General features: G+C 40.6%; 2 protein-coding genes across 2 annotated transcripts; both read left to right on the top strand.

Moving 5' to 3' along the window:
- Nucleotides 1-824: 824 nt before the first annotated feature.
- med31 (mediator complex subunit 31) lies at nt 825-7173 on the top strand. Its single transcript, XM_080834462.1, has 4 exons — nt 825-1057; nt 1506-1580; nt 1884-1980; nt 6202-7173. Exons 1-4 carry the CDS (start codon nt 1048-1050, stop codon nt 6416-6418), a joined length of 399 nt encoding a protein of 132 aa, XP_080690588.1. The 5' UTR covers nt 825-1047; the 3' UTR covers nt 6419-7173.
- Nucleotides 7174-10451: 3278 nt separating this feature from the next.
- Nucleotides 10452-25566, top strand: LOC308361188 (multidrug and toxin extrusion protein 1-like; the record flags this gene model as incomplete). Its single annotated transcript, XM_080833449.1, has 17 exons — nt 10452-10634; nt 11268-11369; nt 11676-11744; nt 12669-12817; nt 13734-13776; nt 13915-13959; nt 14787-14884; nt 15174-15271; nt 19373-19486; nt 20382-20449; nt 20545-20653; nt 20804-20879; nt 22172-22241; nt 22370-22502; nt 23419-23513; nt 23863-23929; nt 25094-25566. The coding sequence occupies 17 exons, from the start codon at nt 10452-10454 to the stop codon at nt 25342-25344; spliced, it is 1770 nt and encodes a 589-aa protein (XP_080689575.1). The 3' UTR covers nt 25345-25566.
- Nucleotides 25567-26174: the final 608 nt, after the last annotated feature.

Raw genomic sequence — 26174 nt, 5'->3', positions numbered from 1 at the left:
TACCGATTCAAATCTACTCACTTTCTACCCCGGACTGCGATCGTTGCAGAAACGAGGTGCGGATAGAGAGTGTTCGTATGGATGATAGGGCTATCTGTATTAGCTATCCGTATCAGTTTGACAAACTAGGCTCCATGTAAACGACACTTCAGTCAGCCCACCGTCTTCAACTATGTTGAAGAGCCGGTAGTCACAGACAAAACTGATTCGCTGATTAACTGCGTTGTTAACCTTTTCATGGACTGGTGTAGTTATTTTCCTAGAAACGTCGTGGAGTGTGGGTTTGCAACCATCAAACCTGGGGTTGCTTTCTGTCGGGTGCATTAAAGGTGATAACTTAAAGATGAGTTGCTTCTGTGACAGCTAAATTTATGGAATCAGATCAATGCCATAAATATTTTGTAATCTGTAATATAGATTTTGTATCTGTGAAACAATCTACACTTTCAAAACCTATCTACAGATACGGATTTCAAATACGAAATGTATAGATACATTTCTACACTTTCAAAAAAAAAATATCAGCTTAACAACACTGGTAGTGTCTTTGTATTTAAAAAGGCATTTTTTTTTCTATTTAGGTTTGTATTTCCCTACCGTTACGTTTATTGTACATTTGCTAGCACATACAGTTCGTTAAATTAGCATTTTCTTAATTTGTCTTCCGTGTATAATTTAAAACTAATCAATAACTTTCGACTTTTATTTAGAAAAAAATACGAATGGCGGCCATATTGAAATGTTTGGTATCGTCGCTGGCTTCACGCTACTGACGGGATGTTTCCTTGCAGATGCTGATGTCACAAAAGCTGATCCCGAATCAAGCTAAAGTCGATGGATGGATACGTCAATGTAAACTGAAATACGGCAAACACAAAATGCAGTGTCCATGCTATTGTGAAGACAAAGTACGTTTAGATAATCGCGTGGATTCATAATTTTGGCTCTACTGTTACCTCAATATTTTTACTAGACTGAAAAGTTTACAGCGCTACATGTTAAGCATTGTAAAATTACTTGGCTGACGTTTGTAGTGGACCTGGCGTGATGGAAACAGGTAAATATTGAAGAAGCTAACATTAGCTACGCTAACGTTATAGTACTAGCTTGCCTGTGTTAGCTCTACATTAAAGCGAACTGAACTGACATTATCTTGATAAGATATCTTAGCTATACTAAGTAACGTTCACCTTTGTCGGAGATACACTGTTGTGACGTTATCTAAGTGATCTAGCTAGATGATATAGATAAGAAATCTATTTCTAGCCAGCTAACGTTAGTTCTATTAAGTTACATTACCATCTTACAGAAGCCTAAAGATCAATTTTAGGCATACATTATACTTTATTTTAGCAGACACCAACATCTTGCAATGTTGGGAGATAACGATCAGTGTGATGGTAGAAGTCACAAACACAAATACAGTTGTAATTGTTGTTAGATTAAGCGAAGTCTAGTTGTTGCATTAATCAGTTGTTGATGACTTGTTTCCTTTCGGTCAACAGAGGAGCAAGCGAGGAACCGTTTCCAGTTGGAGTTGGAATTCGTTCAGTGTTTGGCAAATCCAAATTATCTTAATTGTAAGTAACTAAGTGGCACTTATCTATGTCTGTGAGATGGCTTGACTTGTCAGCAACTTGGGGCTTACTGCCAGACTGACATGGTCATTCATTTAGCAAGCTACTGTCAGTTCATTATAAATTACCATCATTCAAGGAACTGTCCGAAATTCTAATCCCATACAACCTTTGTCAAATACAGCGAATTAACGTACACAATAATATTGGGGCAAGTTTTATTTATTCAAAAACGATTAAATGTCCCTTCAATGTGTATTTATATGTGACCTGTACTGACTCATTGTCTGGATGTTCTTGCAATAGTTCTCGCTCAGAGAGGTTACTTCAGGGACAAACCCTTTGTGAACTACTTAAAGTACCTGCTCTACTGGAAGGAACCTGAATATGCCAAATTTCTGAAGTAAGTAATTTATTGTTAAGATATATTAAAAATTGAGATCTGTGGATTACTCAAATCAAGTTTCCAACAAACACACTTCTAGAGAGCCTATCCTCTGTGATACACTAGGCCCGTGTACATGTGTCAATTTAACCCACCCAATTTATCGAATCGTCTTCACAAGTAGGTGTGAATATTTTTAAGGGAAATGACTCTCGTTACGTGTATACATGGAGCGAAATTTGGTTTTGGTTACCTTGACTTGGGCATGCACAAAGACGACGGAGATGTGCTCACACCTTGATTGTTTACTAACATCATCAACGTGGATCCGCATTGTGCACAGGCAGTGTAGTGGCTAAAAGTTCCCTTCTTTCTATCAGTAGATAGTTTCTTAAAATTTTCTTTGAATAACCACTCTCTGACAGAAAGAAAACGAGTCATATGTGTTTCAACAACGGTAGAAAATCTGTTTTCTCCGTCTTTTAATACTGAATTCTGACCAGAGCAGCAAATGTGACAGTTGATACTTCGCGAGCTTCCAAGCAATGCAATGCATGAGCACTCAAAGCGTCAGTCACAACATAGACATAGTCGGTCAAAACCCACAGAAAGTTAAAAATGCCCGGCATATGTTGTGCTGATGGATGCAACACCAGTCGCGAAAATAACCCAAATAAACTATTAAATTGTATACCAAAAAGATTTAGATCGGCGGAATTAATGGTTAGCTATAAATTATAATAATTTGGTTGCAAATTATAAGAGACAACTAGCAGCTAACAGCTAACTGCGATTGTGCAGTCAACACTCTGTATTTTCCTGCACCACTATCCATGGAGATGTTGATTTTGTGTTCAGAGCCTGGGAATGACTGACATGTTAAGTGAAATGCAGCAAAATGTGAACAATGTGAACAATTGCTGTGCCTTATCAGAGCTAAACTCTCCTGACTAAGCTAGAGTGCTAATAGTTAGCGCGCTACTAGCGAACTTGACTAAAGGCTTTAGCTAGACCTAGCTAGCCCACATTGGCACTCTTAACCACCACTAAAATAAATTGGTTGATAATCGCTGTTTGAGTAACTTAGATGTCCATACATGTGTTTTGCCTCCAGATGCCATTTATTGGTGTCGTTCACCCATCCTGCAACTGCATATTGATATGCATCTGTACTCTTGAAAGCCTTCAGGCTATCTCCGGTGTATGGGGATGTATTGTGTACAAGCGGTTGGGTCATCTTCACGCAGTCACGCATGCGCATAACACTCCCTGTGAGTGGATTCCCTGTCACCGCCATCCCCATGTTACATCGGCCTTATTTGACCCACCCTTTTTGAGCTGAACGATCGGGGTAGACCACCTGGGGGATCGGGGTGGACTGTCTGATCACAATTTGATCTTAATGTCGAGAAAAGTGAATGATGTAAAAAGTTCCATTAATGGTCCGACACAAACTTCCATGAGGATACCAAAAAACAAAAAGGAAGATTTCAAGAATGCTATCCAGAAGATTAGTTGGGATGAGATACTTGATTCAAATGATGTGAGCTTTACTAGCCAATGCTTTACGGAAAAAAATTCACAAGACAATCAAAGATTTCTCAAAGGAGTCAAGAAAGAAACCTAAAAAGAGTTCTCTGCCATGGATAAATGAAAATGTTATTCAAATGATGAAAGAAAGGGATCGTGCCCTTAAAACATCCCTGAAGTCCAAATGGATAACTGATAGGCACATTTTTACAGAATTAAGAAACAAGGTGACAAGAGAACTTAGAAAAGCCAAGGCAAATTATTTCCTTAAAATAATCGTAAATTCTAAAGGAGACTCTAAACAAATATGGCAACAAATAAAGAAATGATTTGGACAAAACAATGTTAGAAAACAGATAGAACTCAGGATCAATGACCGTCTTTCACATGATCCACCCATTGTGGCTGAAATGCTTAATGAGTATTTTGTGGATTCTGTGACTGCTGTTGCCAACAGTTTCCCTTCACACCAGCAGTATGGTGGCATTTCCCATAATCCAACTGTGCCCATATTTAACCTTGAAAAGGTATCTGAAGAACAAGTAGAGAAGATAATCGAAATATTCAAACTCAAAGAGTCAAAGGACATATTTGAAATGGACTCTGCCATGGTTAAAGACCTTTGCCTGTTGTTAAAAAAGCCTACTACCCATATTGCTAACCTGTCATTCTCTCAAGAACATGGGTGTTTTCCAGAACACTGGAAACCTGCAGTTGTAGTTCCTATCTTTTAAAAATGGTGATCCTCACCCAGCAGCCAATTACAGACCTATTAGTATACTTCCCATAATGTCCAAAGTTTTGGAAAAATTAGCAATAGTGCAACTCTAATCAGCTTTTACACCCTATGCAGCATGGTTTTAGATCAAATCACTCCACCGAGTCTGCAACGGTCTATTTTATTGAAAGGGTCAAGTCCCTTATGGATAGAGGAGGAGTTGTGGGTGCAGTTTTTCTAGATCTCCGGAAAGCGTTTGACAAGGTCAACCACAACCTACTTCAGTCTAAGTTTGATCAGTTTAACTTCTCTTCTTCTGCATCCAACTGGTTCAAATCATACTTATCAACTCGAACTCGGTGTGTTAAAATAAACAATGTATTATCCAACTTCAAAAATCTGTCTACAGGTGTTCCCCAAGGTTCAATCCTGGGTCCACTTCTTTTCAGTCTTTACATTAACGATCTTCCATCTGTCTGCCAAGATTGTGAGGTCCTGATGTACGCAGACGACACTGTGATCTTTGGGTGGGGTAAGAATAACGTAGAGGTCGCTGCTAGGCTTACAAAGGTCACGGTTGATGTTTCTGACTGGTTAAACAAATGTTGTCTTCAGCTTAACAATTCCAAAACCATTGCTATGTTTTTTTCTAAAACCAGCAAGTCTCACACTGAACCCGATGTGTTTATTTCTGACCAAAGAATCAAGATTGTGAAGGAATACAAATATCTTGGTATCTTGATTGATAATCAGCTTACTTTTAAAAAACATGTAAGAAAAATATGCAAAAATTTAGAATTCACCTTGGCCAACTTTAGGCATCTTAGAAATCACATGTCCACTGAGGCTGCTAAAATGTATAGCCTATGTTCTCATTGATTTTATCTCGCATTAACTACTGCTTACCCACCTGGTCTACTGCAAACTCCACTACTCTTAAACCAGTCATGTCTCTTTACAAACAGGCTCTCAAAATACTTGATAAATAACCTAACCATCACTGTTCTGTCCTCCAAAAATACAGACCTCTAAGTTGGGACAATCTGATCACATTTAAGAACTGCTGTTTAATGTACAAAATCCAGTTTAACCTGGCCCCCCCACCACTATGCAGCCTAGTCAAGTTTAGAACATCAGCAACCAGTGCTACTCGAGGGGCAGCAAGAGGAGGCTGTGATATTCCTTAAAAAAAAAGTGTATTTGGACAGTCGGTTTTCTTAGTTAGGTCAGCCCAGGAATGGAACCATCTCCCACAGAACATTAGAAAATCAACCTCATTTAACAGCTTTAAAATAAATCTTAAAAAATGGTTAATAAATAACCAAAAATGTGAGCATTACTGGGTCAGTAGAACTTTATATATTGGTATTTTATTTTATTTTATTTATGTATATGTGTATATACGTTAATGCCTTTTTTAAGTTGTTTAGCCATTAACACTCTGGCAGGGGGACTGCCAATGGAAACTAGCCTTTTGGCTACAATTGGGTGCATTTACATTTTAATGTTTATTAATGTACACTGTCCCTCTTCAACAAATAAACAAACTGAAACTGAAACTGAAACCTCTCTCGAAAGGCTCAGACATCGTCGGAAAAATGACCGGGTCAGATTTAGGCGCGAGCTGGCAATTATAAGCGAATTACGGGCTTTTACCGGCTTAAACGCGATTTGGGTGGGTTAAATTGACACATGTATTCGGGCGACTAGCCTGTGAGGACATTAATTCAGCTGTGTGTTGTGATTCGGCTACTGTACTAATGCTTTTCTTGGTGGAGTTTCTTTACTTTGATGAGCTTAATATTTGGAATATTTGGAGGTAAGTGCAGCGAGTCAGAACCAGAGATGGGGTTAGGATCCCTGTATTGTTGTCAATTGTGCACAGATTTGATGGCTTATGTTTACCTGTATTGCAAAAAAAAAAAAATGAATGTATTAGTGAATTGATTGCTGCATTGATGAAGCTTCTTTATTTTCATGACCCCCTGCAGATACCCCCACTGCCTGCACACACTGGAGCTGCTGCAGTACGAGCACTTCCGTAAGGAGCTGGTGAACGCACAGTGCACCAAGTTCATCGACGAGCAGCAGCTCCTCCACTGGCAGCACTACGCTCGCAAGCGCACACGGCTCCAGCAGGCGCTGGTGGAGCAGCAGCATCAGGCCCAGCAGCAGCAGCTCCCACACAGCAACGCCGTGGCCAAGTGAGGAGTGGGGAGAGACAGAGACAGAGAGAGAGAGAGAGAGAGAGACAGCCCTTACTCCAGCAGCAGGATAGGGAGTGGTAAAAACCTGGGAAGATGGAGAGAAAAATGAGAGAGATAAACAATACCTTTACTCCAGCAGGGCAAGGGGATGGAGGCATAGACACAGAGGAATGAGGAAGGAGGGAGGAAGGGAGGGAGAGAGAGAAATAAAGACTGTCTTATTGACAGTCTCCTGAAGACACACCCCTTGGGGAAAACAAATTCAGTGCGGGCGGGATGGTATTTGCTAGCCTTATTGTTCATGTGAAGTCTCCCCAACGCCAGCAGGGAAGGAGAGAATGGAGAGAGGGGGAAGAAAAGGAAGAGCGAGGGATGTTATGGAGTGGATGGAGGCTTACGCTGTGGATAGATTTTTCCGTGGCACAGTGCATTTTTTCTTCAATATGTGATCTTGGACACAACCAACACCAAAATACTTTTTAAAATATGAGAGTCTGAGCGAAGTGCACAGATGCCGGATGAATCTTGGGATTTGTCCCAAATGGGAGAGCCCATCCCTGAAATAAGCGCTCCGATGAGTTAATTTGTGGTATGCATCTTGCCAACGTGGAACAAAGCAGTCATCAGTTGGCGGTAGTCTTTTCATCACCATTTTGTTTGCCCTCCTCAGGTTTTTAGTAATTGTGTAAATGTACTGACTAATGATGATTAGTATATGGGTTGACATCTTTTGTCAACTTATTAAAAATATATTGCATATCAAATGAATGTTTGTTTTTTTCATGTTATAGAAAACCCACATAAGTCAAGATGTTATTCCATATTTTATTATTTCTGACAACCAAGTGAACAAATAATGTAGCAATAGTAGGCTAGGCACTGTTACATACATTAAGCTTGGCATAGTGTAAGAAATCAACACAGTTCCTGCCATTCGTGTGATATATTTTCATCAGATCAATGTGCTTTAAACTGCTCCTGTTATTGAGTAATTTACATTTTTAAAATCTTAAAATGTTGGATGCTAATGGAACATACGGAAACAAGTGATATCAACGGTTGGATTTTGGTTTGGTGGTGTTCTGCCTTTGCCCTCTGGTGTGGCCCTTCTGCGGTTGGGCCCTCTAAAAACTGCTTCCTCAGCTCACTGTAGACGATTCTCATCTGTATAGAGGGCTGTAATTAATTATTTTCCTAATTGAACTGTATATATATACAGCCGCGGAAAAAATTAAGAGACCACTTCAAAATTATCAGTTTCTCTGGTTTTACTATTTATTGGTATGTGTTAAAGTAAAATGTAAATTTTTGTTTTATTCTATAACCTACTGGCAACATTCCTACCAAATTTCAAATAAAAATATTATCATTTAGATCATTTATTTGCAGAAAAATGACAATTGGTCAAAATAGCAAAAAAGATGCAGTGTCTTCAGATCTCGAATAATGCAAAGAAAACAAGCTCATATTCATTTTTAAACTACACAATACTAATGCTTTAACTTAGGAAGAGTTCAGAAATCAATATTGGTGGAATAACCTTGATTTAAAATCACAACTTTCATGTGTCTTGGCATGCTCTCCACCAGTCTTTCACATTGCCGTTGGGTGACTTTATGCTACTCCTGGCGCAAGAATTCAAGCAGCTCGGCTTCTTTTCATGGCTTGTGACCATCCATCTTCCTCTTGATCACATTTCTGAGGTTTTTTATGGGATTCAGGTCTCGAAATTGGGCTGGCCATGACAGGGTCCTGATCTGGTGATACTCCATCCACACCTTTACTGGCCTGGCTGTGTGGCATGGAGCATTGCCCTGCTGGAAAAAACACTTCTCAGAGTTGGGGAACATTGTCAGAGCAAAAGGAAGCAAGTTTTTCTTCCGGGACAACGTTGTACTTTGCCTGGCTGAGGTTTGTAAAAGACCATAAGGATTGAACCAAAGCGGACTGGAGGGTCTCCTAGTTCGTCTTCTCTGATGAGTCCAATTTCACAGTAGGTGCAAGACTCTGTGGCTTGTAGGCCTCTCCAGGTCTCCGTGTAACCATCAGACGACCATGTGTTGGGCAAAGCTGAAAAAGCCAGGCAAAGTACAACGTTGTCCCGGAAGAAAAACTTGCTTCCTTTTGCTCTGACAATGTTCCCCAACTCTGAGAAGTGTTTTTTCCAGCAGGGCAATGCTCCATGCCACACAGCCAGGCCAGTAAAGGTGTGGACTGACTGACTGACTTTTAGTTTTCTTGTTTTTTATTTATTTCTATGTGATGACTGTAATTCTAACAACCTGTTTGTGAAGTGACCTTGGGTGTCATGAAAGGCGCTTTAAATAAAATGTATTATTATTATTTATTTTACTAGTGAGGAAGACATGTTAAACACATGTTGATTCTCTTTGGAACTTTGATTCTACTATAAAATGATCTCTAGCCGCTCTGTTTAATAACTATACACAAATACATTGTTGGGGATCTGGTTGTGATTAATATAATGATAGTTCAGATTATATTAGTCTTCTGAACATAGGTGTTTAATGTTAAGATAATTATCAGTAAGGTTGATGAGTAGAGATGTTATTTCTCAATTTTGTGACCAACGCTTGCCTTTTTCGTGGGGGTCATTTCCAGATCATCCACAGATGCTTCTGGAACAAACCCTTATGAACTGTTCCGACAATGGACAGTATTGGTTTGTTTAAGCAAAAATCTCTGTGGTCCATCAATATTTTATTGCTTCATTGGTTACATAAAATCACTAATGAAAACCTTAAAAAGGCCCTTTGTAGGCACTTTAAAGCATATTATGTCTATGTGCAATTTAACATCTTAACATGTTTAACATTTAATGTGTGTGTTTTTATAGATCAGTTGTATGAACTTTTTTAATTCCACTTTCATCAGTGTACATTCCACTTTCATTAGTCCCAACATGCAGTTCGCTTTTAATTGCAGTTCAGATTTAAAAACATAAAAGACAAAACATTACAGAATGTGGCCTATGCAATAAAATGTGCAGCAGGGAAAAAAAGGGTTTGGTAAAGTTGTCACAATGAAGAGTGAAAGACCAAGAGAGCACAGATTTTGTCCACGCTGGTAAAAATGAATAAAATAACCAATTTACAGTTACAAATAATTTGATGGATTTGCGAATAAAACCTGTTAAAGGCACCCAGTGCAACTTTATAGGCTTGAGACTCGAAAAATAAACATTACATTTCTAGTCTTTTTTACACGTAGTAAGTTTCAATACCAATACAAATCGACATTCAAGGAGCAAAGATGAGAAGATATTTGCTGAAGTAAATGTCAATATCATAGAGATTGTCTTATCCAGAATATTTCCATTTTGATACCCTAATGTTGAACTGGGTGCCTAATGGGCTATTAAATAGATTAAACCAAATAGAAAAAAGAAAAAAAATACAAAATAGTCGTCTCGAATATCCTTTCCTTACATAATTCCAGTAACATTTCCCTTAGAGTAAATTTGACGTATCTTCTTTTTTTATTAAAGTAGTAATATTTAGAATGACGAAGGCCAACTAACACAGCTTTTCTGATTAAATTAGATGGTGCTATTGTAAAGGTGGACCTTTATTGCAAGAAGAGACAGACAAGCAGTTGGATGATAAATATGTTACTCCCATCTGCTTCTTATTGCGTCAATTTACAATAGGCTATACAACAACCAAGTGACATCACGGTGGGTTAAATGTTGAAGGGCTGTTCTTGCATGGAACGGTTACAACTACACTGAGGACCGTTATTTGGCATCTAGCCTATCCTGTTTCCGCACCGCACCGCGGCTGAGTTAAGAACAGTCCGTTTTAACGAAATTTCCGATTATATTAGCAGACAACCCCGTGGACAGAGGGGGCAGGACTTAAGTCACAGCTGTTGCCGGTTTTCCAATGTAGGCTTCCACAACCAGCTCCACGTGTATACACTAAAGCGTGACAGCACTTATTCTGTTGAAGTAAGGCTTTGGGCAGAGACCAGCGCAGTGCGACATAATTTAACCACTTACGTTTTCTCCGAGAATGGAGGTCACAAAAACAAGTCCTTACGCGAATGGAGACTCCAAAAGCGAGGACAAACAATCAGACGCCGGATCCACAAGCTCACAGATTGTTTGTGGAAGTTGTCGGAGACGATTACGAAGTTGGATACCCCCAGGGTTTAAGGACGAGCTTGGTCAACTCTTGAAGTTAGCTGGACCAGTGGTAAGCTCAGCAGGACCATCACTGCACAGACGTTCACAGAGGTTGCATATTCACGCAAAGTCACTTCTCAATGAACAGCATGAGATTGTTTCCCAAGAGAAATGATCGAATAGTTAGGTCATAACCTCATTGTATGTATTGTATTGTCAAGTTATTACCGGAGATGTTTCATATCGGTGGGTTATCATTTGAGGTTTGGTATGACCTTTGTGTGATTTAAGGCTACAACTTCGAGTTGTCCGACCCTCTGTTTCTCACACAATGATTACCCCCAGTTTTGTACGTAGTACGATGTAGGCTATTTGTCATTCTGCTAAGCCTATTGTAAAGCTTCTCACATGAAATTGGAAGTATGTAGATGATATATTAGTCTCATAGGCGGTATATAACGTATAGTCTTTAGGTAAGTACTAAGTCTGGACTTGCAGTTAGAGTAAAAAGTGTTTCATTTAGCTGGGTAATTTGGCTTCACATTGGATGGGGATAGAAACATGACTAAAAAGAAATGTAAACCTTAAAATAGATGCATGCCCACAGCCTTACCACAGTAGCAGACTCCTTTTATTGCTGCATTTACTACCTTACCTTGTGCATTTATAGGTCTGCAAACGTTAATCTCTTGTGCTTGTGTAGGTCATTTCACAGTTGATGATCTTTTTGATAAGTTTCGTCAGCACAATATTTTGTGGGCACCTGGGAAAGACAGAACTGGCTGGAGTGGCCCTGGCCATTGCTGTGAGTAACACACACACACACACACACACACACACACACACACACTAATAATTCTCAGTCAAAACACATTGTGTAAATTATGAAATTCACATTATGAATTAGCTTTACTGAAGCACTGTGTATCTATTCTTTATACATTATTATGTATTCCCCACAAGGGCACAGTGAGCAATCATTCTTTTCTGAAACACTTTGGTGCAAAAAATGACGTGCGAAAAATGCAATACAGTATTTGAAAAATAATGTTTTGCTGGTGTCCCAAGACATGTAAATTGAAAAAAAAAACCTCTGTGTATCATTTACCAGGTGATCAACGTCACAGGTATTTCCATTGGCTCCGGACTGGCATCAGCATGTGACACACTCATATCACAGGTACGGCCACAGAGAGAGGCACCATGAAGCTCTGATAGGACATATCTAGTGTAGCTGTGTCCAGATCACAGTGACCTGGGAGTGAATCTAGAGTTAGGGTTACATAGGGTAACATGAAAACTGGTGCTATTGGATCTGAGTAACATGAAAACTGGTGCTATTGGATCTCTTGTTTAGTATCGACACTGAATGTGATCAGGGATGGAACACCTTGCAAGCTTGCTTTCTTTTTTTTTTTTTTTTCATCTTCCCGTCAGCGTCTCTGTATCCGATTGCCTCTGTCACTACTGGTGTGTGCTTCTCTCACAGCGGGGAGGTGTTTTGTGTGAACACCTTTGTCATCCCCAACTCCGTATCCCAAAGCGCATCTTCAGTGGGACTCCCGTCCTGCACCACACTGTCTGTATTGTGCCTCTCTGCGTGTTCTCCCCTGTGGCGGGACAGTCAGTGAGGATTCTTGCTCTTTAGCTGTGGAATTCGATATCAATTGCAGACTTCCTATTACAGCTTGAGCAGACCAAGCCAGTCCTACTCCCTGCTTAGTCTTCACAGCCACCCACCAGTGTCCTGCCGTGAATCTCTTTGGGCTGATCCGTAAACATTGGGCTGGTTCAGGATAAACACACAGACTAAACAGGCTCTGAAAACACTCAAACTCCCCATGGCCATCTCCCATATTATTACCATTATAATTTTTAAAATATTAACATGGTTTACTGTATATTACAAAATATATCATAAACAGTGTAGTATAAATGAATGATATAAAGTAAAGTAAAAGGATAAACTCTACTCTCTAGAAATACCCGCAACTCAGAACTGTGTGTGTGTGTGTGTGTGTGTGTGTGTGTGTGTGTGTGTGTGTGTGTGTGTGTGTGTGTGTGTGTGTGTGTGTGTGTGTGTGTGTTCTCCCCTCTCTTCCAGACATTTGGCAGTAATAACCTGAAGAGAGTAGGGGTGATCGTGCAGAGGAGCGTGCTGATCCAGCTGCTGGCATGCTGCCCATGCTGGGCCCTCCTCATCAACACAGAGCCCATACTGCTGCTGGTGAGACAGAGCCCACAGGTGGCCAGGTGAGAGAGAGAGAGAGATTGCATCACTCTGCAGTTCTATACCACACTATAGAACTGTGTAAAGAGCCATGCTGAGAGAGAGAGAGAGAGAGAGAGATTCATGGGGAGACAAAAATGGCAAATAACGACACTAGGGTTACACTGCCCATTCATACAGTGATCAATTCAGTTGCAGTGCAGTTTTCTTCCCAGGGTGTCACATGGTTAGTTAGAACTATCCTGAACAAGGTACCATCAGCACAAATGGTGCAGTTTAATTATAGCCCCAGAACTAACAATGAGTCTTTGTTTCGTGCGTCGTGGCCTTTTATATATTTCCCAGAAAAGTTATAGACAGAACATGGTAACATATGTCTTGTGATTCATTTAACCACATTGTTCTTTTTAGTCATGTGCTAGCAAGACACACAGGTTAACCTGTGCCGATTCGAATATTTGACGACACAGAAAGCTGACAGTCTGTGGTGCATTATATGTAATCAACTGTTCTCATTACATCTTGAAGGGAAAGCAGAGACTTTAACTGAGTAAAAAGAACCAACGTAGAAAATGTATTTTATGGGCCATAAGGAAAGAGGAAGTGTAGTAACCCCCTTCTCTGTAAAATTAACATGAGTGGGTCAGATTGGTCAATTGTCCGATCATTACATTCTAGAGCAGCACTCCATATTATTCCATATACATGGCATATACGTTGGAAATTCATATACTGTATTTCCCATATGCAGCCCATATACTGTATGTCATGTTATGGGGTAATTCTATTAAATGAATGAATGGATAGATAGATACATTAATACAGAGATGGAGGAATATATGAATGGCTAGATGAGGGAACATAAGGACATGTGGACAGATACTGTACATGACTGTTGGAGGTTTGCCATGCTGACAGAGCTCCTTCTCTGTGTCATAGCCTATCCCAGATGTATGTGAAGATCTTCATGCCTGCCCTGCCCGTGAGTTGGAATGTCATGAGACTGTCTTTAATGGCTTTGTGTTTACTGTGTAGTCCACCTCTCACAAACTGTCCTTCAATGGCTTTGTGTGAACTGTGTAATCCACCTCTCACTAACTGTCCTTCGTGTTTCACACAGGCAGCGTTCATGTATCAACTGCTGGGCCGGTACCTCCAGAATCAGGTGAGTGAGGGGGGAACAGCATTATTCCATCAAATCGTGTCACGAAACAAACACGACATAACACAACGCAGCACAGCACGACATAGCACAACGCAGCACAGCACTACATAGCACAACGCAGCACAGCACGACATAGGACAATGCAGCACAGCACGACATAGCACAATGCAGCACAGCACGACATAGGACAACGCAGAACAACACTACATAGCACAACGCAGAACAGCACGACAAAGCACAACGCAGCACAGCACGACATAGTACAGCACAGCATGTTCTCAGTACAACATTACAAACCCGATATATAGCACAAGATGGCATAGCACAACATGACACAACCCAACAGTCACTCTTTTCAGTCGTACAATGAAGAGTGTAGGAGGGCTAGGTGTGGGATTTCATTATTACCCACACAACCTAACATATCCGTTGTTACAGAGTAAATATATTATTACAAGCAGTGTAATGTATTCAGTAACAAAGAATAGCAAAATAGAGATTTTTGTAAGTACATAAAACTAGGTTTAGAGAGTTTCTAAGTGCTGTTGCACACACTTGCACTTAATGTTCTACATACAGCATAACAACAACTTTGTCTTGTAATGCTAACTTATATTATAATGTAATGTTTATAAGCAGAGATGTTGGAGTTATAAACACATTACTTAAATGTATTTGATGTGCGGTCATCAGGGAATTAGACACATTACTTAAATGTATTTGATGTGCTGTCCATCAGGGAATTAGACATTACTTAAATGTATTTGATGTGCTGTCCATCAGGGAATTAGACATTACTTAAATGTATTTGATGTGCTGTCCATCAGGGAATCATATGGCCTCTGGTAGGAGTGGGGATAGCAGGGAACATTTTGAACGCTGTGATAAATTACGTCTTCCTGTATGTGCTGGACCTGGGTGTAGCGTGAGTATGACTTCTCTACTTTTGTGTCTGTTCCTTATGATGCTTCAGATATGTATTTAATGTATGACATGATTTTCATTCATATAAGTGTACATGCAAAAGTAATAAATGCTCTTTATGAATTAATTTATTGCATTTTTACAATAAATGTATTTAATTTATTTACTGTTTGAGGAACAAACAATAACAACTTACTTAGCAGTTTTTGTGCTTTGCCTACAGTTGGTGAGATGTGTGAAGACCTGATGATATTTAATGTAGTAAGCTATTGACAATGTTTTCATAACAGTGGATCAGCAGCAGCCAACTCCATTTCCCAGTATGCCTTGGCTGTGTTCCTGTACGTCTACATTGTCTGGAAGGGCCTTCACAAAGCCACCTGGGATGGTGAGGCCACTTGAGAGAATAATGTGTAAACGCATTTTTTTTTGGTTGTTCACTGGACTTAACAACTCCTTTACAGTGTAATTGTTGGCTCTGTAATGTTTGACCAGAACCACTGTTTAAATAGTAATCCTTTAACAAAGCCAGAGTGGAGGAGAGTTCATCTCTGAGAGAAACGTTACTTGAGAGTCAAGTACAGACTGTTTGCAGTCAGACAATATACGCATGAATATGTCCTTTGTTTAACCTGGATGTGACACCCTATTCATACATACAGTGCCCTCCACAAATATTGGCACCCCTAGTGAATATGAGCTAAACAGGCTATAAAAAAATATGTCTGCTGTTTATCCTCTCAGTCTTTCACTGGAAATATTCACAAAAATCTTACCTTTTCATTGAAGTAAAATTATTAAAAGAAAAAAAAACATAAATAAATATTTTTCCCCAAAACATGTGTGCCACAATTATTGGCACCCCTTAATGTAATGTTTTGTGCAGCCTCCATTTGCCAAGATAATAGCTCTGAGTCTTCTCCTATAATGCGTGATGAGGTTAGTGAACACATGGCACGGGATCTGAGACCATTCCTACATGCAGTTTCTCTTCAGATCCTTCAGAATCTGAGGTCAACGTTTGTAGACTTGGCTACAGCTCATCCCACAGATTTGCTATGGGGTTCAGGTCAGGGCACTGTGATGGCCATGGCAAAACCTTTATTCTGTGGTCGGTGAACCATTTTTGTGTTGATTTTGAGGTGTGCCTAGGATCATTGTCCTGCTGGAAGGTCGTACCAGGGCCCATTTTAAGGCTTACTGGAGGCGGCTGTAAGGTTTTCATTTAATATCTGCTAGTATTTGATGGAGTCCATGATGCCATGTATCCTAACAAGATGTCCAGGGCCTTTGGAAGAAAACAGCCCCACAACATCAAAGATCCGCCACCATACTTCACATTGAGTATGGGGTGCTTTACTATATGGCTATCTTCTGTGTACGCCAAACCCACCTTTGATGTTTCTTGCCAAAAAGCTTTATTTGGGTCTCATCTGACCATATAACTCAGTCCACTGGCGCCGGAACCATAGAGGCCGCGGGGCCAATGGCCCCCCCACTTTTCGGGATTTTTATTTTTTTATTGGTTGCACACGTCATTCCTAAACCATTCATTGACATTACATTTCTGCTAACCTGAAGATACTCATAGTGGGGGGGCCATTAGAAGTGCCGTCGGTCTTCGAAATGTTCCACTCACGTCGGCATTGAGATTGAAAACATTACGGAAGAATATGAACAGTTTTGTATTAATCGGAAAACACGTTGCTACAACATGGATATGTCAAATCGGGATGTATATAAAGTCATTAAAGTCTTACACTTCTTTACCATGGTGACCCTGGAAGAGTATCCATCCAAACAATAGCATGCTATATAAAGTAATTACACAAACATATTTGAAGTAATATTGACAACTTTTTTATATTTTAGGGATCATTCAATATTTTTCGAAGCTACCAACGATGTATTTTGGTGTATTTATTTTAAAATTGTGACTGGGGATTGTGGGATATAATATTGAACGTGTATTGCGTAGTTTAGGCAACCATTGAACAACTAAAAGTTTAACCTGAGCGAGTAATAGAGATGGAGTCAGTCGAATTCGAAATACAAACATAAAAGTGGATCTCAAAAACGAAAACAAAAAGAAAAATTGGACAAAGACAGGAATAAGTTGCCAAAAATCGGAATTTTTCCCCAAAGGATTCCTAAGGGGGAGATCGAAATTGAGCGGGAGCAAGAGAGATCTGAAGCAATAGATGGTAGCAGCAGCTCGCTGGCTAGCACCAAAGCTAGCACCAGCCCAAACATCAATGGAGAGGGTGGAAATATGGAAGAGAGCGAGGTAGATGAAAATATGGAAGAGAGCGAGGTAGATGCCATGCCAATCGTATCGACTCTCCTTGAGTATCCGACTGACATTGGACATTTTCCCTGAGAGTCTAGACTCAAATGTCAAGCGTTATATAGTCTCCATGGGGTCATGCAAACCTACTGGCCCCTTCCCACGGAATACCGAGGATAACCGCTGCTTCACAAGAGCATATTTCGTAGCAAAACCAAGTCTGGCTTGGAGTTACCAAAGACATGACTATGCTACTCACCCCAACTAAATGTAGCCTACTGTGAGCCCTGCTGGCTCTTTGCTTCGCTAACATGGAAAACAAATAACTGGCGAAATGTGTCCAGGAAAATTCATCTATGATGTAAGTAAGCACATTTTTATCTATATAAATGATCGGGTATTGCCTTTTAGTGTTTATTGTGTCTTTGGCCTTTTGGTGTGCAGTTTGGAGTTTGTTAATTTTTGGTGCGCCGTCACTAGTTTTTTATTTGTTGTGGTGCTCTTGCAAGTCGTCAGTTTTCTACTATGCCGTGGGCCTAATTACCTGTAGCGTCGTTTCCACGCTTTCTTTAAGTGTTTGGCTTAATTTTCAGTACCATGGTGAGAGACCTATAGTCAGTAATAACTCCGACACCTGTATACAACATGAGCATGGTACGCACTTCAAACTACATGGATTGGATTTGGAACACATTGACATAATAACAGGAAGGCTTACACACAAACCACACATATTTTTGATGAATACAACACACATATTCTTAGAATTTAAGCTAACCGTCGCAGTGTAGTGCCCCTGCTCCCACACTGCACTGCGGTCCCACAACAACTCAAGTTCGAAGACGCGGCGCGGTCGGCAAGACCATAGACGTAGAATAGTTTCTTTTTGAATCAATGCCTCTGGGCAATACATATTATACCATTGGAAAGCCTGTTTTAATTTGTGCCGCATAAGGAAGATGTATTTATAGGATGAGTAGCAGAGCTGAGTAGATGTAGGTTGCGTTCATGGAAATGTTGTCAAATTGCTTAGCGCCTGGCTGCCTGCATGCGCGCGATTGACATAGCAAAAATTAAGGAGAGTGACACATGCACGCGCGTTTGGCCCCCCCACCACTGAAATCATTCCGGCGCCGCTGACTCAGTCCCATTGAAAGACTGACTTACATTTGGAAAACTGTAGGCGCTTTAGTTTGTTGTTGATTGACAGCAGAGGCTTTTTTCCGGCTACCCTCCAAAACAACTTGTGGTGCTGTAGGTGGCGTCTGATGGTAGTTTTGGAGACTTTCTGACCCCAAGACTCAACTAACCTCTACAATTCTCCACCCTGATCCTTAGAGATTTTTTTGCCAGTAGAACCATCCCCCTCACGGTGCGTGGGGTCAATGTACAGACACGTCCTCTTCCAGGCTGATTCTTAACATCTCATGTCGCTTTAAACTTCTTAATTATTTACATGATAGTGGAAATGGGTATTTTCAACTGTTTAGAGATTTTCTTGTGTCCATTTCATGATTTGTGCAGCTCAAAAACTTTTCGACGCACATTGTCACTGTGTTATTTGGGTCTTTCCCATAATGATGAAGGACTAATGGATTTTGGCCTGTGTCACCTCATATTTATTTATTTAATGTCAACAGTTTTTTTTTTTTTCTTTCAATAATTTTACTTTAATGAAAAGGTAAGACTTTTGTAAATATTTTGAGTGAAAAACCAAGAGGATTAACAGCAAAGACATATTTTTGTATAGCCTGTTTAGCTCATATTCACTAGGGGTGCCAATATTTGTGGAGGGCACTGTAAAAGTCCTACTTTATATGAAGTGTCCCTAGGTAGTTATTAATGATACTTTATACTTCTCATGTAAGTATGCATTGTTCTATGTTACTAATTCTAATCCTTTCCCTATACTTAACCAAAATATATCTGACGAAGGAAGACAAATACTTATAGGAAGTATATTGTACTTATCCTCTAATTAATCATTTGTTACATAGCATATAATGGGACTGAAACTATACTAGAGTTTATTATTAACCACTCGAATATATCAAAGCACAGATAGGCAGCCCACTCTGATAAACTCATAAACAATGTTTGATTTATATTTCTTTGAGAACATTAATAAAACTCTCTTCTGCATCCTCAACTGTTTTTTCCATCTGTTGTCCATCTACCTGGCATCTTGTGTGGACCAACCAGGCTGGACCAAGGACTGTTTGCAGGAGTGGGGAGGCTACATCAACCTGGCCCTGCCAAGTATGCTGATGCTGTGTGTGGAGTGGTGGACCTATGAGATCGGTGGATTCCTCGCAGGTGGGCAAGGGGCATGTTACGGCCCACAGCTCTGGCGGCCATTCACACATAATGAGTCACAATTCCATTGACGGGCAACAGGCAACGAGCTATGAGCAAAGTGTGCCACACATGAACTAACATTAATCTAATAACTTATTTATCTAATTAAATAACATGAGCAAGATGCGTGGGTGGGTGGGTGGGTCAGTGCAATACTCTCACACGGCACACAATAGCTTTAGTTCATGCACGACAGACTTTTAATCATTGCTTGTTGCCCATGTCAATGAAATTAGGTCCAATCAGACAGGGGAACACACAGCCAAGACATTCCTTGGCATAGGAGTCTTTGTGAATACCTGTCCACCCAGCTTTAGAGTTCCACCGCTTCATGTCTTCCTTCATTTACCGTTATTCTTTATTCTGACCCATTTGTTCAATAAACATAACCCTATTGTTCAACAGCAGCTGACCTGTGTGCAACTACCCATTTATGTTACGGTTAGTACAGGCTGGCCATAACAGGGCATCGTCCACCGCCTGTAATTCAGTTTAGGACTTCAGGATTATAAAACGATTCTGTGCTGTATTATAAAGTCATGATGACGAAACTGACAGAAATGAAATCTCCATTTGCTTTTCATCATCTTTCGAAATGTCTTCGTTGCACAGTGGTATGCGTGAGATGCCTAATGTGAATTAATGTTTAACAGAGGCCATAAGATCTGAAAAAGCAGAGCGTTTTGTCAAGTTTTCCAGTTTGGGAAGTTTATATCTCTGTAAACATCTCCAATGTTTTGCTGTTTTACTTGTTCACATGTCTCCCATTTTGTGTTCTGTTGTATGCAAGAAAACATTCCCTTTGTCCAGCCATTTTAAATGTCTCTAAAGATCTCTCATGTTATCCCTACAGGTCTGATCAGTGAGGTGGAGCTGGGAGCTCAGTCTATTGTGTATGAGGTGGCAACCATTGCATACATGGTAAACTGTTACACCACGAACGTTTGCCCCTAGCATATATACATCTTATGGGCGACCCTACGCCTAATTGTTCAAGTCTCTTTGGTCTTCTCCAGAGTCCCCTGGGCTTCTCCGTGGCCGCCAGTGTTCGGGTCGGCACTGCCCTCGGGGCCGGAAACACGGAGCAGGCTATCATGTCGGGGAAAGTTGCTGTTGTGTCTGCACGTACGTACTGTAGCCAGTAACTGTCCAAAAACAAAACATATGCATATGATAAACCTCAAGTCTGGGCATTACTTGCCTGTTTATGATTTCTACAGTGTGAAGATGTTAGATGATTGTATTGATTTGTTTTCTTGGTTGTGTTGGAGGCAGTGTCTATCTCTTGTGTGATCGCTGTCCTGATTGGGGCCTCCAAAGACGTGATTGGCTACGTGTTCACCACAGATCAGTACGTATGCTAATAAGTGCCATGCATGAGCTCCTCACGTTTGGTTATTAATGTAGGTGTTGCATGCACAGCTTGTCCACATAAAGAGAGTAATGTAGGTGTTGCATGCACAGCTTGTCCACATAAAGAGAGTAATGTAGGTGTTGCATGCACAGCTTGTCCACATAAAGAGAGTAATGTAGGTGTTGCATGCACAGCTTGTCCACATAAAGAGAGTAATGTAGGTGTTGCATGCACAGCTTGTCCACATAAAGAGAGTAATGTAGGGGTTGCATGCACAGCTTGTTCACATAAAGAGAGTAATGTAGGGGTTGCATGCACAGCTTGTTCACATAAAGAGAGTAATGTAGGTGTTGCATGCACAGCTTGTCCACATAAAGAGAGTAATGTAGGGGTTGCATGCACAGCTTGTTCACATAAAGAGAGTAATGTAGGTGTTGCATGCACAGCTTGTCCACATAAAGAGAGTAATGTAGGTGTTGCAGGCACAGCTTGTCCACATAAAGTGAGGGAAAGGCTCTGAACCCTCACCTACACAGTGAACCATCACTCCTTGTGCACAAGTCACTTTCACCCAGTGTGATTACCAAACTAACACAGCTTGTCATGCATTAACAAGCCTGGCAAAGACTGGGAAGGTTGGAGACTCTGTAGCTGTCGAAACACACAGGAGGTTTAAAACACGTGACAATGAGGTCACAATGAGGTCACAAAGGTAAAGCATAGTCATTATGTCTATGTGAATTTTTTGGGATATCTTTTTGACAGAAGTGTTTTCACTGACCAATGTTTTACTTCAAAGGGAGGAGCCAGTAACTTAAAGGTACAGGTTCTGGAATGTTCTGAGAAAGATGGAGCTGAATAGACTATCCGGCCTGCCAACCACACTTATGGTTGGCCAAACCACGATTGCATAATGCAAAAAGCAGAGGCTTTGTCAGCTAAGATGAGCTCAAGTGAAAGGGATTATTCAATGTTAAACCTATTGTTCTGCATTCAAGCACAGTGGAAATTGTAAATGTTAGTTTATCTCTCATTTACCTTTTCAGGAAAGGAACAAAATGCTCAGTCATATTGGGTGTATTTGTGCCGTCACATTTGACCCATTGGACAAACCACAGAACCATTTTTCTAAGAGCATGGGAATCAGATTTGCCTTGAGTTTAGTGCTTGCACATTACTAGAAAGGGCTTCTGTTTGTGCCATAGGCATCAGTGAAACTGAGTTATAACAAATAATTCCTCATGTCCCTGTTATTTCTCTGCCCCGTGCTCTTGCCCCCTCCACCCCAGAGAGATCATCCATCGGGTGTCAGACATAATGATCTTCTACGGCTTTTTCCACCTCTTCGATGCCATGGCGGTAAGTGACCGTAAACTGGGATGCATCAAGGCAAACATGTACTGCATTTTTGCATTTGAAATAGAAAAGCTTGATAGAATTTGATTAACAAAAATAGTGTGAAAAATCTCTACCATATCTCTCCATAGGGTGTATGTGGGGGTATTTTGAGGGGTGCGGGGAAGCAGTTGTTTGGGGCTCTGGGTATAATCCTGAGCTACTACTTTGTGGGATTCCCCATTGGAGTGTCCCTGATGTTCGCTGCTAAAATGGGAATCATAGGTGAGTGCCCCCTCAGATATGGTGGACGTATAATAACTAACCCAGAAAGCAACTGACTGTGGCATAAATCTGGGCCTGGTCTGGCACCTATCTGGGCTGGATAAGCTTGTCAGGCTTGTTGGTATGGCAGTCAGAGCACATACTCTTCCGTAGTGGCCGCACTACATAGCACACACGATTTGCATTTTGGAATTACACTCATAAGGGCAGCAGTGGCAGAAGTGGTCCTGTCCAGTTTTGAAATACAGGAAAATGACACTCCCCAAAACATAAGTACTCCACAACTCACAAACTGACATCTCTCAACAAGCTAAACATTGTTTTTCTGCAGTTTAACTGATGTTGCCTCTGGACTGCTGAGTCAGTGTACATCGAGTGCTCATTACCCTGCGTTTAGAGGACTACATGTCCTACGGAAGGGACCGGAAAGGCCCAGGTGTCTAGGCCGCTGTGTACTGTACTGTTCTTTACTGTGTTTATTATTTGTTGCTTTAGGGAGCTCTTTAGCAGTAGGGGTTTGTAAGTGTTTTTTATTTGCAAGGTACTGGGCCGTGTTAATAGTCAAGGTGTCGTTATGATCTGAAGCTTAACCAGGAAGTAAGACAGGAGATGTAAAAGTTCTAAAAAAAAAATTATTAAACCAGACTGTGTGTTTCATTTACCTCATAAAATAACCTTTCATAAATAAGTAATAATGATATCAGCTGTCAGTCCTGATCAGATGCATTGAGGTATTTATTTTCTGGAGTGGAGCAGAGATATGAACATAGAGGTTAAAATAGTGCTGGACATACATGTTCTTCAGTTCATGATTCTAGTAGTCGTTTCCTTTTGAGTTCTGTCTTCAGATCATGACCTCCCGCTCTCTCCCTCCCCCTCCCCTTCTCCTTCTCTCTCCCGTTCCATCTCATCTCAGGCTTGTGGACAGGCCTCTTTGTGTGTGGTTTCTTCACATCAGTGGTCTTCGTCATCCTGTTGATGAAGCTAGACTGGAAGAAAATCACCATTGAGGTCAAATCTACTCCCCGTTCTTCTAACACCAAGCTTACATGGCTTACACAACATGCTGAATGATCTGATAACCTCATCCAACAAGTTGTCTGGTTTGCATCTACAGTCAGTCAGCAGATGTGTGTGTGTGGGATATTTGTGCTATATACTACATTTTATCAATGATCTTCAGTCTCAACTTAAAGAGTCTGATGATTTCTTCCTGTATATCCATAAGCCTTCCCATCTACTGACTAATTAAATGTCCTAATGTGTCACACTTTGATATGAATTCAATAAGAGAAGTGCATTAAAAGATTTGACATGAATGCTAATGTATGCTAATGTATGGGCTTCCTCTGATATACAGGCCCAGGAGAGAGCAGGAGTTGAGATCCAAGATGTTGTGCTGGAAAATAAGGCAGCCTATGATACCAGTAAGTCTCCAACCTGACCTCAAAGAAATGTCACCTTGTCACGCGGCCGGTGTCTGCCACAGCATTCTGAACAGTCTGCCAGTCTTCTTTTATAGTCCTTTTAAGTTTTCAAACAATTGAAAATCAAATACTACTGAACAAAAATAAAAATACAAAGATTTTTCTGACCTACAGTTCATGTAAGTAAATCAGTCAGTGCATTAGGCAGTAACCATGGATACCACATGACTATGACTAGATATGAATTTGTGGAAGAAAGTTGAGAAAAATGTACTTTTTGTGAGACTGGAGAAATGACAGGATCTTTTATTCTACTTCATGAAACATGTGACCAAAATGATGAAAATAATTTTTCATAAAATATTTTTGTTAGGTGAATAAAGTTGCCCCACAAAATGACAAAGCAACATCCTGAAGCAAGCTGAGATGATTTCTGTTGCGTTTATTCATGTGTATCTATCTGAAATGTAGAAGTTCATTAAAGGGCCCATCAGTTTCATGAATTATACCACGGACCATATGTCACAGAATGTAACTCAATGCATGATTCTGTAGTTGTGTAGTTAGTGGCCTCAGTATTTCTCCAATTCTCAATTCTATCGCCTGGATCCCAGGATGTTTTATGTTTCTTCGAGAACATAAATGGTCTGGTTGGTATGTTGTATGGTCCAAGTGTCTAGGTTAGGCTACACGTTTGGATAGGCTTCACCTTTGGATAGGCTAAACCTTTGGATAGGCTACACCTTTGGTTAGGCTTCATGGGGACGATGCAGCAAACCAAACAACATTATTGGAAATTCCAGCAAGCTCTTGAACATTTACTCTCACATTTATTCATTTGGCAGATGCTTTTATACCATATAATTTAAAAGCGAGGAAGATCACAACCCAAGTAACTGCAGATTAAGGAGAAGCCGTTGAGAACATTTGAATATATTTTACGTAGTTGAATGTAGTTTTCATGTAGCTCTACTGATAGGGCACAACTAGGCATCCGGGTCACAGGTGTGATAGCCATGGAGCACCAATAATGATCCATTGAGCTATTGTAAACATTGGAACTTGCTTTGGATAAAAGTGTCTTATGAATAATTATAGATGTACAATGTCAACATAAAAGAATGTATATGTAAGTGTAAATATCCTTGTGTGCACTCCAAACAGATGAGAATGAGGATGACTTGCCAGACCAAATCCAGACTCAGACCCAGGTGGGGACCCCTTCAGATGTGGAGGACATTAGCGAGGCAGAAAGCGGAAAGGAGGCTGAAGTGCAGGTGGTCATTGTGGGTGACGTGCTCTCCAACACACAGCTGGTCCTCAGACGTGGTGGGGCTGTCTTCGTCATGCTCCTCATCCTCGCTACAGGGATCCTGATCAATGAGATGCTCACGGGCCACCTCAGGAGAAACTGAATCTGATGGGGGCATGTTTACAGTATACACACACACACACACGTGCATGCACTGACAGAGACCGGAGAGAGGCAACAATTCAAGATACGGATACAAACACCACACACACACACAACTGGAGAGACCGTCAAGGAAAGCTGGGCTTGTTAACTGAATGTAGTTCCATACTAACAGCCTTGCAGATCAGACGGGTAAACCATTTAGCGAAGAGGAAAGAGTTGGTATATGAAACATTCTTCTGTAGTAGTTAACACTAACATGCCAGCTGTTATTGTAGGACCCTGTAGAAGAATCTTTTTTGCCAGTTACATTTTGTAGATGTAGAAGTTCATATCCAGTGCACTGGTGCCTGTTAACGTGCAATGGTCACACGCTATTGGAATGTTCTGTGTTAGCTAATCTCTGTGTGGACATGGACACGCTGCATAGATCATATACCCTTACACACACACACACACACAAATCCCTTAACATACTTGTATACTGTGAGGATCGTTTATGCTGTGGAAATCAAGGAGTCAACCAAAGGTCCATATAAATGTCCTTTGAGAGAGAATGAGAGAGATGAAAGACTTTTTATCTCTCTCATATATATATACAGTATGTGCCTATGAAGTCACTGCACCTGACACTGTGCCTACTCTGTGCAATATGAATATCAAGCCAAAAAAAAAAACGTGCCAAACCTGTGCACTCAGGAACAAGAGGAAAAGACGACTATGTAAAAGCTTTTGGTCAACTTGCAAATTTAACCTTAAGTTGACCCTGCAACCAAAGTCATGAAAACTGTTATCCCTTTTAAGAAGATGCCTTTTCATAGGGATGTGGTT

Source organism: Sprattus sprattus (assembly GCF_963457725.1).
Source record: "Sprattus sprattus genome assembly, chromosome: 1".
NCBI classification, from domain to species: domain Eukaryota; kingdom Metazoa; phylum Chordata; class Actinopteri; order Clupeiformes; family Clupeidae; genus Sprattus; species Sprattus sprattus.
This window is presented reverse-complemented; position numbering and strand designations above follow the sequence as displayed.

What these genes read in the sequence shown, in the direction of transcription:
- med31 (XM_080834462.1), top strand. An exon ending in AAATCCAAATTATCTTAATT is followed by an intron (nt 1,581 to 1,883) that starts GTAAGTAACTAA and finishes TTCTTGCAATAG; the next exon opens with TTCTCGCTCAGAGAGGTTAC. An exon ending in GAATATGCCAAATTTCTGAA is followed by an intron (nt 1,981 to 6,201) that starts GTAAGTAATTTA and finishes GACCCCCTGCAG; the next exon opens with ATACCCCCACTGCCTGCACA.